The 20,000-nt window shown below is 44.7% G+C and overlaps 1 protein-coding gene across 1 annotated transcript in view; it reads left to right on the plus strand.

Moving 5' to 3' along the window:
• uggt1 (UDP-glucose glycoprotein glucosyltransferase 1) overlaps positions 1–20,000 on the plus strand; it is a 76,145-nt gene that overhangs the window by 13,850 nt on the left and 42,295 nt on the right. The window contains exons 11-19 of the mRNA XM_063219737.1: positions 2,618–2,678; positions 6,663–6,754; positions 8,335–8,485; positions 10,304–10,423; positions 11,329–11,414; positions 11,748–11,883; positions 12,568–12,699; positions 17,825–17,989; positions 18,378–18,498. Coding sequence (XP_063075807.1) covers positions 2,618–2,678; positions 6,663–6,754; positions 8,335–8,485; positions 10,304–10,423; positions 11,329–11,414; positions 11,748–11,883; positions 12,568–12,699; positions 17,825–17,989; positions 18,378–18,498 — 1,064 coding nt within the window. The remainder of the gene's footprint in view (positions 1–2,617; positions 2,679–6,662; positions 6,755–8,334; positions 8,486–10,303; positions 10,424–11,328; positions 11,415–11,747; positions 11,884–12,567; positions 12,700–17,824; positions 17,990–18,377; positions 18,499–20,000) is intronic.

A 20,000-nucleotide genomic window follows, 5' to 3' on the forward strand; every position in this document is an offset into this window, starting at 1 on the left:
TTATTATTATTATTATCCTTCAGCTCTTTCAGACTAGTGTTGGTAATATAGCCTACAAGTAAGTCTACAGTATTAATCAATTTATAAGTTATTGCATATAATTACTAAACTATTTAAGATTGAATTGAAACTGAAACATTACATCAATTTATAAGTTATTGCATATAATTACTTAACTATTTGAGATTGAATTGAAGCTCAGACACCTGGATCTCAGTCTCTCGTCTTCTGCATACGAGAAAAAACCCTGTCGCTTTAAATGAGCAGCCTCGTGAGGAGAGCCCCTCCCCTCTCTGTCACTCACTGTCCACAGCTGCAGTGCTCCGCGACCGTTCTGCTCTCTCCCTCTCACTTCTGTCGCCGTTTGGCGTTTCAGCGACTATCAAACTAATCGACTGACTGTCAATTACAACTTTGAAAACAATAACGTTGGCATGCTTGTGCGGACAACGTGAACTTGTCGCGTGCTGACCGAGGCAACTACACAGGTTATAACGTAAAATGGCTAACGGGCGAGAAGTAGTCTATCGCAAATTACATTGTGACTGAAACACTTGAGATTCTACATACACAAAACAAGAAAAAAAAACTTCAATTGAAAGAACAGGGAACACGCACAACACAGCGTGTCTGCGAGGAAAGCTCTTTCTCTGTAACACTGTCATAGAATGTAGAATTCCCTGCACAGACTCATTGAGTTTCACCGTCCAGTCTCCCTGTTTAGTGTTGCAGCGACTACAAAACTATGACCTGGCTGTCCATTAGGCTACAACTTTAAAAACAATACAGTTGATGATTGTTTTGGAAACGTTTAGTTGTTGCGTGCTGACAGGCTGTAACTCAAAATAGTGAACATGGCGAGACTGACACGTCATTCACAAATTACAAGCGTCATGTAAACTGCGCATGGATCGGAAAATCAGATCATTGTTGATGCAGATATGATTATAAATGGTGAAAATGAAGGAGGGAATTCCAAAAAGTTAAAGACAAGTAAAGATGCCTTATTTAGGTGCAGCAGCTGTGCAGAGCCAGCACCTAGGCTACATGCAGGCAGCGCCAGGTGTAAAGGCGAAATGGTTGCGTGAGGAATTTAATATCTCTGGATCGGTTTTTTGATCGGCATGTTTTTCCGATCACCGATCAGGCTATTTTTGGCCATTATCGGCCGAGCATGATCGGCTGCCGAGCAATCGGAGCACCTCTAGTAATTTCACGTGAAAGTAGACCTTTCGTTTCTCTTTTAAAATTAGTGCTAGATTCATGCAAATTCTGTGGTTCTACCTTGCCACTGAAAAGGCATGCTGAGTTGTATTAAAATCTGGGTGTGTCAGGTCTCAAAGTGTCTGATTTCATGTGTAATGACCCAAGTATTGAATTTATGCCCCCCCCAAAGAAAAGATTTCCTGTCTCGCCAATAAGTCAATACATTTTAAGCATTATATACACAATTATAAACATTATATTATTAATTGTCATATAGGAAATTAAAACACATCTGCATTCCACTTCCCTCTTTGTTTTATATCACCAATCACCTGAAGCATCCAGACCCTCTGAAGGGGGGAATGATGGGAAAAGTTTGAGAACCACTGGTGTACATAAACAACCAAACACATTGCAGATAGAAACTATAGTTGCATCAAGGTGTTCATATCTCACAACCGGTCCCAACGTAATGGGACTTATGACTAGTCCCATTTGTTGACTAGTTAAGCAGTCTGAGTAGTACCATGGACAAACGCAGTTACTCACAGGTGTGTGTGTGTGTGCGTGTGTGTGTGTGCGCACGTATGTGTGGGTGGGTGTGTGGGTGTGGGTGTGGGTGTGGGTGTGTGCGCGTGTGCATGTATGTGCGTGTGCGTGTGTGGGTGTGGGTGTGGGTGTGGGTGTGGGTGTGGGTGTGGGTGTGTGTGTGGTGTGCGTGCGTGTGCGTGTGTGGGTGTGTGTGTGTGCGCGCGCGCGCGCGTATGTGTGGGTGTGTGTGTGTGCGCGCGCGTATGTGTGGGTGTGTGTGTGTGCGCGCACGTATGTGTGTGTGTGTGTGTGTGTGTTCGTGCAGTGTGTGTGTGTGTGCGCGCACGTATGTGTGTGTGTGTGGGGGTGTGTGCGCGCACGTATGTGTGTGTGGGTGTGTGTGTGTGCGCGCACGTATGTGGGTGTGTGTATGTGCGCGCACGTATGTGTGTGTGAGTGTGTGTGTGTGCGCGCACGTATGTGTGTGTGGGTGTGTGTGTGTGCGCGCACGTATGTGTGTGTGTGTGTGTGTGTGTGCGCGCACGTATGTGTGTGTGTGTGTGTGCGTGTGCACGTATGTCTGTGTGGGGGTGTGTATGAAATCATCCGGATCGTGTACCTCTGTGGAAGTGATTCAATTCAATTTTCAATTCTTTATTTACATCAGACTCAAAGTACATGGTCCATATCAAGACAACAGTCAAACAATTACATAGAGAAGTTAAGACAAAGAAAAAGAAAAATAAGAAAAAAAATAAAAGAATAAAATTAAAGATGGTAACACACCCATCAAACAAATAGGCACTCTCTCAAGTGTCGCCTAAGTGTCGTGTCGTGTCGTGATTTATGGAGTACCATGTTTTTTCTTTCTCTGCCTCAGGTCCATTACCAAAACGGTTGTCAACTCCGAGATCCGTAAAGAGATTGAGGACAACCAGAAGGTGAGTTAAAAGAGTCACAAAACAAGAGAAACAAAACAACTGAATGGGTGGAGATGATGAGAGTAGTCTATTGAACGTAAATTATAGACGGACAGCAGTTCTTTGTTGTTATTACCTCCGCCAAGGAGGTAATGTTTTCGGTCGCGTTGGTTTGTCTGTTTGTTTGTCTGTTTGTCTGTCTGTCTGTCAGCAGGATAACTCAAAAACTTCCAAACGGCTGAAACTTTGTGGAGTTAGTAATGACCCAATGAACAAGCGATTAAATTCTGGTGGTGATCCGGAGCATGAACCGGAACCAGGACCTTATTAATGGTTCTTCACCATTGCTGGCCTATAAACCTAGACGCCCCTAGTGACCAGAAATTGAAAGGCAGAAAGACTTGGGTTGTAACCTAGTCAAATGTTCTATCAAGCAGCTTCCTTGGCGGAGGTCTGCGCTCTCTGAGTGCTTCTAGTTATCGTATATGTTTACATTTGTCACAGAGCTGATGAATACACAAAGCCTCTGAGTCGTCACAAATGGAGTCTGTCACAGTTTTCACAAACAAGTTTACCAACACATTCACACGGCGGGGCGTGCTACTGAAGTGACATGCCATTTGTCTGTATCTGTCAGAGCTTGCAAAGCAACATCTGTGTTGACAAAAAGAAATTCTCTGTTTGTCTATTCACTGTTAAACCTGTCTTCACACAAAAACAAAACGGGCATGTCATATGCTAACTTAGTTAGCACCAATGTCGTCAAGAAATGCACCCCTGATGGCTACACGAACACAGTTTTCACAAACGTTTTTACCATCACACTGCGGGGTGTGCTGACGGTGACACGTCATTTGTCTGTTTCTGTCAGGGCAACATCTGTGTTGACAAAAAGCCATTTTCTATTTACTGTTAAACTTCTCTTCACACAAAAACAAAATGCACAAAGACAGCTCCTTGTCATACGCTACCCTACAATTCTCTCAGTATCATTTTTGATACGCCACTTTGAGTCTCTTCTCACACGGCATCTACGCTGGCCAGGTGCTATCGGTACCTGTTAGGAAACTGAAAAACAAGAGATAAAGGTCTTACACATTCATCAATGGTCCTAAACGTTTTTACCGTTCAATGTTTTGGGGCATTGATCAGTGTTGTGGACCTTTTTTATCATGTTTGTTTTTCAGTGTTTTTTTTTCAACTTGTTTGGTCCATTCCAGCTCCTGCACTGCCGAGATGTGCATGCATTCGCTCAGTCTTTTCGGACGTGTATTTGTCAGCAGGGCAGCTGATAGCTTTATGCCCGGCCCAGGACAAAGTAATCTCAAAGAGCCCCCCACCCAGCGGTGTAGTCTACTTTTTTGAAGTGGGTAAACTGTATATTCGAGCATTTTTTGAGGTGGGTATACTGTATATATTTATGCTATTCAAATGAATGGATCAATCAATTTTAAGTGGGTATGCTGAAGCCCCTAAAATTTAGAAGTGGGTATACTCCGTATACCTGCGTTCTACGTAGACTACACCACTGCCCCCACCCAACATACATATAATGTCATGACAACCCAATACTGCCCCCCCCCTCTCCCTGGGCCCAGGACAACTGACCCTTTTGTCTCCCCCCCCCCCCCCCCCCACCCAACATACATATAATGTCATGACAACCCAACCCCCTCTCTCCCTGGGCCCAGGACAACTGACCCTTTTGTCCCCCCCACCCCCCACCTGTCGGCATCCCTGCGTGTCAGCCCCAGTAGACAAGAGGGGAAACGAATGGACCAATTAACTTGTTTGTGACTCAGACACTCTCACTCACTCGCTTGCTACACCTTCATTGTTTTTGTTGTTGTTTTGGTGTGCGGTTGCTTGTGTGCGTGCATGTTAACTGACTGCAGTCATTCCTCTCTGCCTGCCTCTGTAATGAGGCCGTGTAATAGGCTCTTTTCTCTCATCCTCCACCCTAATTGCTCAACATGAAACATGACAAATAGACTCTGTTTCCGCCCCTCTTTTTTTCTCTTCTCCTTTTTCCCCTCCTCTCCCCCTCTTGCTTTTCTCTTCTCTTCCCTTTTCCTTGTTGTTCTTTTCTTTTCTTTTCTTTTTTCTGTGGGTCTCTCTCTCTTCTAACTCCTAATAGCATTTATCTTGCAGTAATGAGGCTGGATTTGCAGACTAACCAAGTGGAGTGGGGATGCAGTAATATGCACATAGACAAACCCCTGGGGCACAGCACAACGCAGTCTGGCTGAATTATAGAGCTAGCGTGTGTGTGTGTGTGTGTGTGTGGGGTTGTGCTTGTGCGTGTGCCTGTGCGTATTTGTGTGTGTGTGTGTGTGTGTGTGTGTGTGTGTGTGTGTGTGTGTGTGTGTGTGTGTGTGTGTGTGTGTGTGTGTGTGTGTGTGTGTGTGTGTGTGTGTGTGTGTGTGTGTGTGCTTGTGCTTGTGTGTGTGCTTGTGCTTGTGTGTGTGCTTGTGCTTGTGTGTGTGCTTGTGCTTGTGTGTGTGCTTGTTGTGCACCCGTGCGTGTGTTTGTGTGTGTGTGCGCCTGTGTGTGTGTATGTGTGTGTGTTTATGTGTGTTTATGTGTGCGTGTGTGTGTCTGCGTGTGTGCATGTGCTTGTTCATCTCACGGCAAGCTCATTCATTTCAAACTCCGCTTCTTAATTACATGCGTCCCAGTAGGCTATGCATTTCCTGTTTCTGTCTGGTCGTTCTTTAAATTCGCTTTGTTGTGCGTAATGCCCATAATGACAAAGGCCGTGGGGCAGCGGGCGCCAAACACAGTTATTCCTCACATATCTCACTGTCCTGTCCACAGCTCAGCGCGTGTTAATCCTTCTTGCATGCGTTCCTCTACAGCGCCTATCCAACAAGGCAGACAATGCAATGCAGGCACATCAGGTGCTGGACCAAACAGACTTTTGACTTTTAAAATCCCTTTATTGAACCATTGCATCAGAGATTCTTTAAGTATATAGAGATATGCCAATGTAATAGCATGCATGGGCACCTAACATGACCAGGTTCCGGTCTGCCTAAAGGGCCGTGTCATAATACTCCTAGCATTGAATAGAACAGTCCCTAGGTCTGCCTAAAGGGGGATTCCCCCCTCCCCCTTGCAATTATAGAACCCGGAAACAATGGGCCAATGGAACCTCTCTCTCTCTCTACTCTCTCTGATTGCATGGTCTATACGTCCACAAAAATGGTCAACACCCCCCCCCCCCCCCCCAAACCCAAACCCACCCACCCTAACCCATTAAAATCAACCCATTACCAATGGAAAACCAGCCCACCATCAGTACTGACTAACCATACCCCCTGGTCCACACACCACTTCTTTGCAAACGGAAGATCACTGAAAGGAAATGATAATGGTCCACAACACATTTGTATGTTCTCTCATTGTGCCATTAAACTTTTTGGGAGCATAAAAAAGTGTTGCAGACCTTTATCAGTTCCTCTGCACCAGCAGTGGCTCTCAACTTTTTTTTTTTTTTTTTTAACCCTAACCCATGACCTCCTCACAAGCCTTCCAATGCCCCCCTTAGTAATAAAAAATAAAGTAGACTAATGCCCCCCAATGGGAACTAAGCCCCACCCCTACTCGGCTGTATCCTTCTCTATGCCCCCCTAGAGCTCCCCAACACCCCCTGGGGGGCTGTAGCGCCCCCGTTGAGAAACACTATTTTACACCTACACCTCCCAGCAGCTGGCATTAAAGTGAAGTCAAGTCGCAGGATTGTCCGTACAAATAAATGGCTAAGCTGAATTTGTTCTTGTCAGACTTTTTTTTCTCACCCACCCCCACCACCACACTTTCTATTACTTTATTGAGAAGTAGTCAATCGTGCACTATTACTTCATGTCAAGACACATGTCTGAAAGTAGATCTATATCAGTGTCCATGTAATTAAATGTCGGGATATGACTGATTGGCTATCATTTATCACACAGCTGATGAAAGCTGATGATTTTTTTCTCCTCTCTGTTTTAACCCCTTCAGTTCTTCAAGGGCACGCTGGGTCTGCAGCCCGGTGACTCGGCCCTCTTCATCAACGGCCTCCACATCGACCTGGACGTCCAGGACATCTTCAGGTGAGCCTTGGCACGGCACAGTCCGGTGACTCCTTCACCACCCTTTTTAAAGTGTATTATGGGCTTTTCTGGCCTTTATTATGACATGACCGACCATGTGAAAGATGATGGGAAATAAGTAGGTTTTCAATATGACCCAGGCCAGACTCAAGTCAAGGTTTGTTGGGCCACCGACTGTGCCCCCCCACTTAAAGACTTTTTGTCAACATTATACAGTTTCCTGTAGCAGCCTGCAAAGGCCCTTTGTGTAGCTATTTGATTGAACAAAGGGAAATTTAAACAATTAAAAAATAATAATAATAAGATTAATAAATGAATACACACACACACACACACGCACACACGAACACACACACACACACACACACCCTCCCGCTTAATCCACACATAACACTCCCGCAGCTGTCAGTGTTTAAACGAGATGGATGCTCGTTGAATAATTTAGATGCTTGAGAGTTTTTAAGTGCCTCGTCTGTCTTGAGGTTTCAGTGAGGTTAACGATAGTACTGTGGCACACATAATGAAACTGGCTGTGACTGTGAACATGCATGTTGCTGTGCTCATCCATTCGCTTACATAAGCACAAAGGCAGTCATGGGTAAGTGGTTAGGACGTCAGACTTGTATCCCAAAGGTTGCCGGTTCGACTCCCGACGAGTCGAGGGGGAGAGTAATTAACCAGTGCTCTCCACCATCCTCCTCCATGACTGAGGTACCCTGAGCATGGTACCGTCCCGCCGCACTGCTGCCTAGGGGCGCCATTGGGGGCTGCCCCCTTGCACGGGTGAGGCATAAATGCAATTTCTTTGTGTGCACTTGTGTGCTGTGTCACAATGACAATGGGAGTTGGAGTTTCCCAGTTGGGCTTTCACAACTATGCAGTTAAAGTTTTCTGAAATGGACTCCCACACAGAAGCCATACCATGCAATATAACCACAGCTCAACACAAATGAGCAGCTGTGATTGGTAATGAAAAGGTTGATTGTATTTATGCTTGTGCTGTGGTCATTATGATGTCCTTGATCTCTGTGATGTATTGTTCATGTGTGACCGTGATGTGTGTCAGTGTCGTTCCCCTTAGCGTGTTTGACATCCTGCATAACGAGGCGCATGTGGTGTGTAGTTCATGTGTGACAATGATGTGTGTGTGTGTGTGTGTGTCTCTCTCCCCTTATCGTGTTTGACATCCTGCATAACGAGGCGCATGTGATGGTGTGTAGTTCATATGTGACGATGATGATGTGTCAGTGTTATTCCCCTCAGTGTGTTTGACATCCTGCGTGACGATGCCCGTGATGATGTAGAGTTCATGTGTGACCGTGATGTGTGTCTGTGTCTCTCCTCAACTTGTTTGATTTCCTGCGTAACGAGGTCCGGATGATGTGTAGTTCATGTGTGTCTGTGTCTCCTCAGTGTGTTTGACATCCTGCGTAACGAGGTCCGGGTGATGTGTAGTTCATGTGTGTGTGTGTCTCCTCAGTGTGTTTGACATCCTGCGTAACGAGGCGCGTGTGATGGTGTGTAGTTCATATGTGACGATGATGATGATGATGATGATGCGCCTGTGTCGTTCCCCTCAGTGTGTTTGACATCCTGCGTAACGAGGCGCGTGTGATGGAGGGCCTGCGTAGCCTCCTCATCGACACCCCCTTCATCCACGACATCCTCAAGCTCAACGTGCAGCCCGCAGACTCCGACTACGCCGTGGACATCCGCAACTCTGCCATCAACGTGAGTCCGCGCCTCTTACTGCATATAGGCCCCGTCGACGGGCCTGTTCACTCTTTGCTGGAAATACTCAACTGGGAGAGAGATGGGGCAGGGTCGGGGAACCCCCCACCCCCCCCACATGCCCACTATTCTGCAAAGAGGAGTTGGTAACATTGCATAAATGTGTCAGTGTTCTTTAGCATATCTCAGGATATCTCGGGTGCAATAGCTTTATTTTTTTCAGAACAACAGTATTATTTTCTTTAGAATTCTTCCACACCTCCTTAGGCCAGGTGCATATGAGTTGAACCACTGGGTCATCAACGTAGAGACAAGAAAGCTCCGGCACACTGTTCACATTTTGCTTGCAACATTTCGGTCTGTTGACCTTCTTCAAGCAATTCCTGGAAACAGTGTGTGGGAGCTGTCTTGTGACAGTGAAAGCCCATTGGGAAACTCCAACTCCCATTGTCATTGTGACACAGCACTCCACAGCACACAAGTGCACACTGCACACTGCACACAACGAAATTGCATTTATGCCTCACCCGTGCAAGGGGGCAGCCCTCAGTGGCGCCCCATGGGGAGCAGTGCGGTGGGACGGTACCATGCTCAGGGTACCTCAGTCATGGAGGAGGATGGGGGAGAGCACTGGTTGATTACTCCCCCCACCAACCTGGCGGGTCGGGAGTCGAACCGGCAACCTCTAGGATGCAAGTCTGACGCCCTAACCGCTCACCCATGACTGCCCTGTCTTGTCTCAGAACAACAGCATTGACACGTTTTAAAGAAGGCGTTTATTTGATTTCAGCAATTGAACCCATAATTACCGATGCACCATAAGCATCTGTGCTAAGCCTCAGATTCATCCCTTCTTTAATCTGAGCAGCAGCCTTCAGCTGTGCCGATGTAATTGCAATAGGATTTACTCATGATCCATTTGCCTTTAGAATGACAATCTCAAAGTGGTTAACACAATGTGCCGCAGGAACGCCATGCGACACAGTTTTTTGGATGAGTTTGAATTTAATTTGTATTTAAGTAGGTAAGATGTATTTTGTTATTTGTATATTAAAGTTCATAAGGGTTGGAGCAGGCGTCACCCAACAGTTTTTTTCTTCCTTTTAAGGGTGCTGACCAAAATATTGTAAGACTGAAAAATGAAAAAAGGTCGCACCATGCATAGGTTTCTTTTTATTTACACAGACGCGTTTCGGCGAAACTATGCATGGTGCGACCTTTTTTCATTTTTCAATTATTTGTATATTATACATTTTGTTAAGCGTGATTATGACTCTGCATAACATGCCAATAAGCCTCTCATCTTGGTAAACACAATGTGCCGTAGAAACACCATCTGACACAGTTTTTGGATAAGTTTGTTATTTGTTAATTACATATTTCGTTTAGCGAAATCATGATCCTGCATAACATACAAATACCGACTATAATGAGTTGGTATAAAACTCCTGGATACCAATCTTCATCATATGTATTCAGCTCTGTAATCTGACTTGTCTTAGGAATGGCATGCTGCCCCAAACGTCACATTAAAGTAAGAGAAACGTGAGCTTGGTGTTGCGTGTTAACTATTTGTTATTTGCATTTCCTGTAGCAGCTCACTGACTTTTATTGTGAAAATGTTTTGGGGCTCGATATAGTCCACCGGGGGGAGTGGAAGTTCAGTTCATTAAAAGTTATGGAACGAATGACACGGTTGTCTTGTGAGTAATTTGAGTTTAACATCGCGGACTTGTATTTTCAGTTTTCATGTGATTTTGCTAGTCCTGCACCCATTTTTTGAGACGGATGTGTGTGTTTTTTCTTTGTTAAACACAGTGGATCAACAACCTGGAGGTGGATCGGCGGTATGCTGGTTGGCCGTCTAACGTACAGGAGCTGCTGAGGCCCACCTTCCCCGGCGTCATACGCCAGATACGCAAGAACTTCCACAACATGGTGAGTCCAGAGCTCAGGCACAGAGAGGCTTCAAGCGACACAAAGTTTGATTTGATTTGATTTGAACCTATTTGCATTCACAGTGCATTGAGGGCATGCCTTTTTTATGATGCAGACGAGGTACAATAGATAACAACATGACTAACACATAGTCGAATCAATGAAAAGTAAAATATAAAAGAGATGCATATACGCACACATGCATCAACTATTTAAAAAAATTAAGAGTGAAAAGAGCTGTGTCTACCTAACCTGAAAGCGTAGTTTTCCAAAGGATTTCAGGTAATCAACTTTAATCAACAGTGAATTTGCTCTGTTGTCCTACGTGGGTTATGAACATTAAGTATGTTCAGAGGAGCGAGTGGGCTATCTTTCATCCTGTTGAAAGAGAGACACTTCCCTTTCAACTCAGCAGTGTGACCACAGATGAAAGCTACTCTGTATTGCTTTACCTGCAGAGATCTGAGACATGAGCTGCAGAACTCCTCAATTATTGCTAATGTTTTGAATGCATTGAATTGCTGATACACGAGTAGGTTTTATAATGCAAGCAAACGGTGACCGCATAGGTTTGTGTGGTGAATAAATATTTGATTTTACGGTAACGCAACACCCCAGGTGCACCTGCCGCTGTGTCTGGGTAGGTCGGTGGTTTTAATTACGAAGACGCGGCGCTTCTCGCCAGCACACAATGTCTGCTGACGATCCTCAGGGAATTAATAAATAATCAGATTTGCTACATGTTTGATGTCAACAGCAGTAAAACCCATTGGGAAAACAGACTTAAACTCTTATTTGCCTGTCTGTGTGCGCATCTGTGTGTGCGTGTGCGTGTGTGTGTGCGTGTGCGTGTGTGTATGTGCCTGTGTGTATTCGTGTGCGTGTGTGTGTGTGCGTGTGTCTAGGTGATCATCCTGGACCCGTCTCAGGAGAACTCCGGCGAGCTCCTGAGTGTAGCGGAGATGTTCTACAGCAACAACATCCCTCTCAGGTGGGTGGTTCCTCATGCCCCGTTGTCATGGTTACACAGGTGGGTGGGTGGTTCCACATGCCCCGTTGTCAGGGTTACACAGGTGGGTGGGTCCCCATGTCCCGTTGTCATGGTTGTCAGGCATGATGAAGACCCTGATGAAGACCCCGAAACGTTGTGTGACCTGAATAAGCATTCAAAGCGGAGCTAACAGTGTGCTGACTTCTACTCTTTCTATGTGAATATAAAATGGTTGTGTTTTTTGCAGGATTGGGCTGGTGTTTGTTACTGTGTCCCGTATGTCGGTATCCTTTTACTGAGTGTCCCGTGTTGTGTGCCATGTGTTCTGTGCAGGATTGGTGTGGTGTTCGTAGTGAATGACGAGGAGGATGTGGACGGCATGGAGGATGCGGGCGTGGCGCTGCTGAGGGCCTACAACTACATCTCAGACGAGGTGGACAGCCAGGCCGCCTTCGACGCCATCATCAGCGTAAGACATCAGCAAACTACACAGACATGGATGGTCTCATTGACTCAACACACTTAGTTTCACAGACATGTGCTTTGTCTTAAATGCAGCACTTGTGTCAGTGCAGTGTGGTGTGACCCGTTTCTCAATAATAATTCTGATGGGTCGTCCCAAATTACAAGTACACAAACTTAGATTAACCATCCTATAACTAACAAATTCACACCCTAAAACTAACACACAGACACCCCCAGGGTGTTATACTGCCTCAAGGCTCTTCGGTCTTACTGCATAACTCAATCACACGCCTTACTATTGAAATACCATACTAAACTATACCATATTAAAATTCCATAACATATACCTTACCATATTTTATAGGATGTAGATTGTTTTCTGCTCTGAGCTCATGGATATGTAATGTGTTTGTTATGTATTCGCACTCACAAACTGCGTCTCATTATTTATTTATATTACCACCATGTCCAAAAAGCAAACGCGTTTCGGCTAACAAGCCTTCATCAGTGCGTGCAACGCGTTTGCTTTTTGGACATGGTGGTAATATAAATAAATAATGAGACGCAGTTTGTGAGTGCGGATTTTTTCTTCCTTAAGTTGACGCTTTTTATCTCGCACCCAAAGACTTTCGTTTTTCCATGAAGTTGAGTGCGTCCTTTGCCAAAATTTGTTCTGTATTCCTCCTAGATGCTGAACCGTGTCCCGCCGGGGGGGCATCTGAAGGTGGAGCACGTGGTGGGGGTGCTGGAGAAGAGCTACCCCTACGTGGAGGTGTCCAGCATCCTGGGAGCCGACTCACCCTATGACAAGAACAGGAAGGTGAGTGACATGGCTGCTGTCCAATCAAGCCACATATCTAGCCAGGGAGCCTGAGCAAGCACCCCTACCCGCTGTCTGATTGGCTCCCTCGCTTAGGGCAGCTGCCATGCTGTCTTTCGGATCGGAACGATTGTGCAAAGCAGCATGGGATTTCCTATCGCAAAACTGTAAGGTTATTGACCACACTGTCCAATCAAACCTCAGGAGGGTTATTGAACCTATGACCAGAACAGTAGGGTGAGTGACATGGCTGTTTCCATCAGACCATGGATTCAGAGGCAGACTACACAAAATGCTGTAAGGTTAGCTGTCCAATTTAATCTAATTAAGGCTGATTCTGCCAAAGTGACTGAGCTGTTGTCCCATCAGGTGCAGAGGCTACAAAAACTCAAAGCCTATTGACCGTATTGCTGTTCAATCAAACCTGCTGTCCAATTTGCTCAAGAGGCTGCTGTCCAATCAGACCTCTGATCCAGAGTCAGACTTCATCTCCACCCATGACAAAAACTCTAAGGTTAGCTGTCCAATCTGCTTAAAAGGCTGATTCTGCCTTTGACCAAAACAGGAATGTGAAAAGCAGGACTGCTGTCCAATCCCATACCTCTGATGCAGACAGTAACACCACTAATAGCAGAGATTCTTTTCAGTCCCTCCAGTTTTTCGCGATTCAGCGATCGCGTGGATTCATGCAAATTCAATGATATTCCGCATAATTTCACGATGCCGCGTAATTCCTGTAAAGCCGCATTTTTCCCGCAAAATTTCAACATTCTGTGGAGTTTATTGATTTATATTTTCGTCAAAAAAATAAAAATGTGACTACAATAGGCCTACCACCGGAGACGAAAACCAATACGAAGCATTTTTGTTAATATGTCACTGAAACATTGAAAAAGAATTGCCTGCTATTTCGGAAGTCGCGACCCTCATCTCAGCTGTTCCGCGTCTCTCCTCCCCTCCCTCACACATACACGCAGGCGTCGGTGCTGCACACCCATGACCTTTTTTTTTAACAGCAGTAGCCTACTTTTCAGTGCAATCCTGGGTGGAAAAAGTATTGTTGCCCATTTATCCATGACGAAGAAGTGTATGCAGTCATGAAATAGTGGCGGTACTGTCGCACAGTAGCAAACATCTTACGTTAGGCTACATTTTTGCGAAAATTCTCCACTCTCCCCTGTCGCTTTCATGAGCATACCCGACGGTCGTTGTCTGATCTTTTTTCAATGTTCGCTAATGTTTGTAATTTAAGGGTCTATGTCTATGCGTAGGCACAAGCCTTCTGATAACAATCACTGTAGTGCCGATCGCAAAGGTTTCGGAAGTGTGGAGTTTTGCAACTTTTCAGTCAAGGACACCGAGATAGGAAGTGAACGGCCCTTCCACGCTTTCACTGTGTTATTGCAATAAAGTCTTGCGAATCCATGCAACCATGCACACAACCATGTCAACGAGAGCGTGTATGCCATCACAACTTTGCATCAAGCAAATAATAGCCTATGCAACAGCTTGCAATACGAGAGAGAGAGAGAGAGAGAGAGAGAGAGAGAGAGAGAGAGAGAGAGAGAGAGAGAGAGAGAGAGAGAGAGAGAGAGAGAGAGAGAGAGAGAGAGAGAGAGAGAGAGAGAGAGAGAGAGAGAGAGAGAGAGAGAGAGAGAGAGAGAGAGAGAGAGAGAGAGAGAGAGAGAGAGAGAGAGACGCGTCTTCCAACAGGTGACATTGTATTAACGCTTGCATACAGCCTGGCTAAATACGCCGCGACGCTCTTCATTAGGACTAGTGGTAGGCTATACCCACAAGTATTTTTTCATAACGCGCTGTCCCGTTTTCCCCCGAAGTCGTTCTAAAATATCGACAGAGATTTATGAGTGTCGCGGCCATGATTTTTTTTTTACACATTGGACGCACTGGCTAATAAGACGCTCTGACAGTTTTTGACAATATTTTATTATTCTATTATATAGGAAGTGTGTTTCTGAATCTCTCTCTCTTTTGTCTTAAGCCTGCTTAGACTGATTGTGGTTTTCAGTTAGCCTACCAAAAAAACCCAGAAAGGGATGCAAAATCTTTGCAAAAAATGAGAAAATGCCGCAAAATCTTTGCAAAAAATGAGAAAATGCCGCCACAAAATCAGGCATTTTGACCGCAAAAATCACAAAATCCCAGTGCAAAATCCTGGAGGGACTGTATAGAGATATGCCAACATAATAGGTTTCTATGGGCACCTAACATGACCAGGTTCCGGTTTGCCTAAAGGGGCGTGTCATAATGCTCCTAGCATTGAATAGAACAGTCCTCAGGTCTGCCTAGGTCTGCCTAAAGGGGGATTTCCCCCCCTAATAATAGAACCCGGAAACAATGGGCCAATGGAACCTCTCTCTCTCTACTCTCTCTGCTAATAGGATCAATGGGGGTTTTTTTTGGGCTCAGGCGTCAGGTGGTACAACCACAGCTAATGCAAATAAATTAATCACCAATTGGTAATTAAAGGGACACTGTGCAAGCAATGGTCAAAAAAGGTACTGCAACTATGCTGCTCATTGAAACTGGGCAGCCTATTGCCAAATTTGATCTTTACATGAAAGTTCACTAAGTAAGAAACACATATTTTCTACTATGGTCCAAGTACAGTCATTTTTGCAGCTAAAAATGGCTATTTTTGGAAATTCAAAATGGCGGACCATGGAGAAGATCCCCCTTTTCATGTATGATGAGTGAAATTTTTCCAGTCATAATGAATACTTACAATTTGATGGTGGTGTTCAGTATACATTAGTGAATGGGCAGCATGAATTATGGAAATAAACAACTACAAATCTCACACAGTGTCCCTTTAATGCACTGCATTACATTACATTACATTACATAACAACTTTATAACCAAAGCGACTTACAAAAGAGGACATAATCACAGCCAACATCACTAGCAGATACAAAGTGCAAAATATACAGAACAAGAAGTGCAGATCCAAAGAATGCAATGAAGGTTTCTTAGATAATCCACTGAAAGCAACAAAAACCCAATTTAATCCATGCAATAGTGGCTGTTGCTGTGGTTCCATCACCCTGACCCTGACGTATGCTACTACTAAAACGTCATTAACCCATTGACGAATAGTGGAATATGATTGACCTCAGCGCTCCAGCGCAGAAGTGGCAAGGGACCTTCGGGAGTTTAAGTGTTGTTGACGCCAGTGATTTTCAGTGTTGACGACCTGCCCTTCGTTCTTGTCCTATAAAATCAGTGTTCCAGAGTGGATTGAAGCTGTAAATGCCTTTTAACTGCATCAATGAAACGCTGCCAATGGCTGCTTGAGTGCTGTCCTTCACACTGTAATGGACATGCTCTGATGAACTCCAACTCAATTTTAAAGACTTCTTCTAAAGTATTCTCTTCTCTGTTTCTCTGGGTTTTTTTTCCTACCAGTAAATGTGTGCGTAGGCCTATGTCCTTTTTAGAGGATGCGCAGTGTTGTTCGAAAAATAATCTTACTTGCTGGGTTTTTTTGTCTTTATACTGTACAATACACATTTTCTATGCATAAAGGAAAAATGTCAGCATGTATTTCCTGTGTTAAAAATACCTGAGTGTCTAACCACTTGACTATATCCCTGTATTTGAAATTCAACCTGTGCATTCTTACTAGTCTACTGACATTTAACTGTTTAACCCATGTTGTAATAAGTGTCTGGACCTTATAGAGCACAGTTGGCTGTGGTCTGGCCTGCATAATCTAGTCCAGTCTTTCTCAACAGGGGTGCCGCGGGCCCCCCTCAGGGGTGCCGCAGAAACGTGGCTGATAAATAAATTATGTAACATAATACACATTTTTCTAAATTGATAAATTAATGCTAGTCATTGGAATCTTTCATCTGCCATTTACGCACAACAAAGTAAATATAGGTCGCCCCAGTCAGCTGCAACTTCGAACGTAGGTCGTGTGACGTCTCCAAATGTGTTACTTTTCTAAGCTTTTGTGGTATCGGATGCGATGCCAGTGGTGTATTCTACGTAGAACGCAGGTATACGCAGTATACCCACTTCTAAATTTCAGGGATTTCAGTATACCCACTTAAAATTGATTGATCCATTGTTTTGAATAGCACAAATATATACAGTATACCCACTTCAAAAAATGTTTATATATATAGTATACCCACCATAAAAAAAGTAGACTACACCACTGTGCGATACCATGTTACGGCTTGTTGGTTTGGGGTGCCTTGACAGTTTTCATGAATTGAAAGGGTGCCTCGCCTAAAAAAAGGTTGAGAAACACTGGTCTAGTCTATTGTCTGGCCAAATAGTAGACTCCCCTGTGTCCTTCATCAGGAGGGCAAGACCCCAGTCCACAGAGAAATGCATAGGCAGGGCTGATAGTATTCAGACTCCATGCCTGATTTCAGGCTTGACAGAGTTTGCAAAAATAAAAACATTGATAATAATTAGCCATTAGGTTATTCTTATCTCAGAAAGTGTTACAGGTTCAGGGTTTTCTTCTACTATCAGGCTTGAATGATGGTCATACACAGGCTATTAAATGTTTGAATGATGTGTCAAAATAGGCCTGCGTTACGCCACTATGCAGTATTTGTCCTCGTCGTTAGAGCAGAGGTAAAAAAGTTCAGGCTCAGGATTTTTTTTCACCATCACCCCTGCATAGGGCTTTGTTTGAGTTTGGCATCCCTGATCTACTCTATTGCCTGTCCAAATTAGAGGTGCACCGAAATGAAAATTTGTGGCCGAAACCGAAACCGAATAATAATTAATCACTTGGCCGAATACCGAAACCGAAACCGAATATTACAATTCAGTTAAAAGTTAGGTTTTTCACTATTTTTAAATATTGCTTAAATCTACGGCTTACAATAAATGTTTAGACATGTTTTTGAAAGAAAATAAATGTGTATTTGAAGTCTTCAAATGTTAGAGTAGAACTGAAATTAGCAATGCCCATTTTCAATTCATTTTCTATTCGGCCTCCGATTCGGCCACTCCGGACGAAAACCCAAAGTGTTTTTTTTGCATTTTCGGCCGAATATTTTCTGCGGCCGAATTTTCGGTGCACCTCTAGTCCAAATATTAGTAGTTTATGCCTGACCCCACTGTGTCCTGCTTCACCAGGAGGGCAAGGCGTATTTCGAGCAGACGGGCGTGGGACCACTGCCGGTGGTGCTGTATAACGGCATGCCCTACCAGCGCGAGCAGCTCGACCCGGACGAGATGGAGACGGTCACCATGCAGAAGATACTGGAGACCACAACCTTCTTCCAGAGGGCCGTGTACCTGGTGCGAACAAACACTTTAGTCTATATTGGGTTTTTTTTTATACATGAGTATACCCAACTCATGCACTATATTGATATAAGCTGTTGGATGTGTGTAAATGACAGAACTGATTTTTTTTTTTTAATCGTTTGTTTTATTTATTTATTTATTTCAAGAAATCCATACATAAATTGTATTGTGTTGTGCAACATATGACAACCCTCCTCTCTCTCTCTCTCTCTCTGGCTCTGGCTCTGTCTATTTCTCTCTCTCTCCCTCTCCCTTCACTCTCCATCTCTCTGTCTTCAAAAAACTCTCCTTCCTCTCTCTCTCTCTCTCTCTCTCTCTCTCTCTCTCTCTCTCTCCCCCTCTCTCTCTCCCTCTCCCTCTCTCCCTCCCCATCCCATAGGGAGAGCTTGGTGGTAGTCATGAGGTGGTGGACTTCATCATGAACCAGCCCAATGTGGTGCCGCGCATCAACTCCCGCATCCTCTCCACCACCAGGCAGTACCTGGACCTCTCCAACACCAGTGAGCCCCAAACAACACACACACACACACACACACACACACACACACACACACACACACACACACACACACACACACACACACACACACACACACACACACACACACACACACACACACACACACACACACACACACACACAAGGATACTCTCCACCAGCAGACAGTACCTGGACCTCTCCAACACCAGTGAGCCCCTGAACAGCACACACACACACACACACACACACACACACACACACACACACACACACACACACACACACACACACACACACACACACACACACACACACACACACACACACACACACACACACACACACACACACACACACACACTCACAAGTGAGCCGACATGACACACCTTTGTTATGCTCCAAAGACAGATGATTTGAGACAGAGCGGTCTGTCTCTCTATGGTTCTTCTTTGTGTGAAGTATTTGAAATATGGTAAACTAGTGAAGTGAAGTAGTGGAAAACTGAGTTCAGGTGTACAGCTGTGTGTGTGTGTGTGTGTGTGTGTGTGTGTGTGTGTGTGTGTGTGTGTGTGTGTGTGTGTGTGTGTGTGTGTGTGTGTGTGTGTGTGTGTGTGTGTGTGTGTGTGTGTGTGTGTGTGTGTGTGTGTGTGCGCGCGTGTGCGTTTAAAATCTGGTCTACAAAATTCTTCCCTCAAAGTCCTCTATTCTGCACTGCCATTGACGGCTTAAGGTGCCGTGAGGGTGAAGGCAAGGAAACACTGAAGCCTGCAGATCTGATTTAGATGTTCTATTCTATTGGCATGTCGTTGGTAAAAATTGCCCCCGTTCACATTGTACTGCACTGGCTTTGCATAGCAGGATTACACATTTCGCTGAAAGAGCTATACTGTGCAGGTCCACAGGGGACTGTCACTGCCCCGTGCATTGTAATGTGGGGATAATGCATTGTTTGGGGTGTGCTGACCAGCCAGAGCAGAAGAAGAATAATATGTCTGCTGAGAAGGGGAAATAGAGAGAGAATTACATCGCCCATTTATTCCTGTCTGGAATACAAAATACAAGAACACGAAACCCATGAATGTTAATGAAGACGTCTTATTCTCAGGGCATTTATCTTCCACTGTGTGTGTGTTTAATCACATTAGGCAAACCTAATATCTTATAAATGTTCCCAACGTTTCTTACTCTAATAATAATAATTTCCCTGTCATGATCCGGGGGTGGTGGTGGCGGCCCAGGTGTAGAGGAGCCGTTCGGCAACCAGAAGGTTGCAGTTTCGAGCCCCGCTCTGCCTGACCCCATCGATGTGTCCTTGAGGAAGATACTTAATCCTGAATTGCCCCTGGTGGTACCCTGCATGGCAAGCACTGCCGCCGGTGTGAATGTGATTAGAAATAGGTGAATGTTTTAATACAATGTAAAGTGATTCGAGTGCTCAAAGGAGTGGAAAGGCGTTATAGAAATGCAGTTGCTTTACCATGTACCTCTCCTTGCCTCCGTAGATAAGCACTTCATCGATGA

This window comes from Engraulis encrasicolus, chromosome 16 (genome assembly GCF_034702125.1).
Source record: "Engraulis encrasicolus isolate BLACKSEA-1 chromosome 16, IST_EnEncr_1.0, whole genome shotgun sequence".
In the NCBI taxonomy this organism is placed as follows: domain Eukaryota; kingdom Metazoa; phylum Chordata; class Actinopteri; order Clupeiformes; family Engraulidae; genus Engraulis; species Engraulis encrasicolus.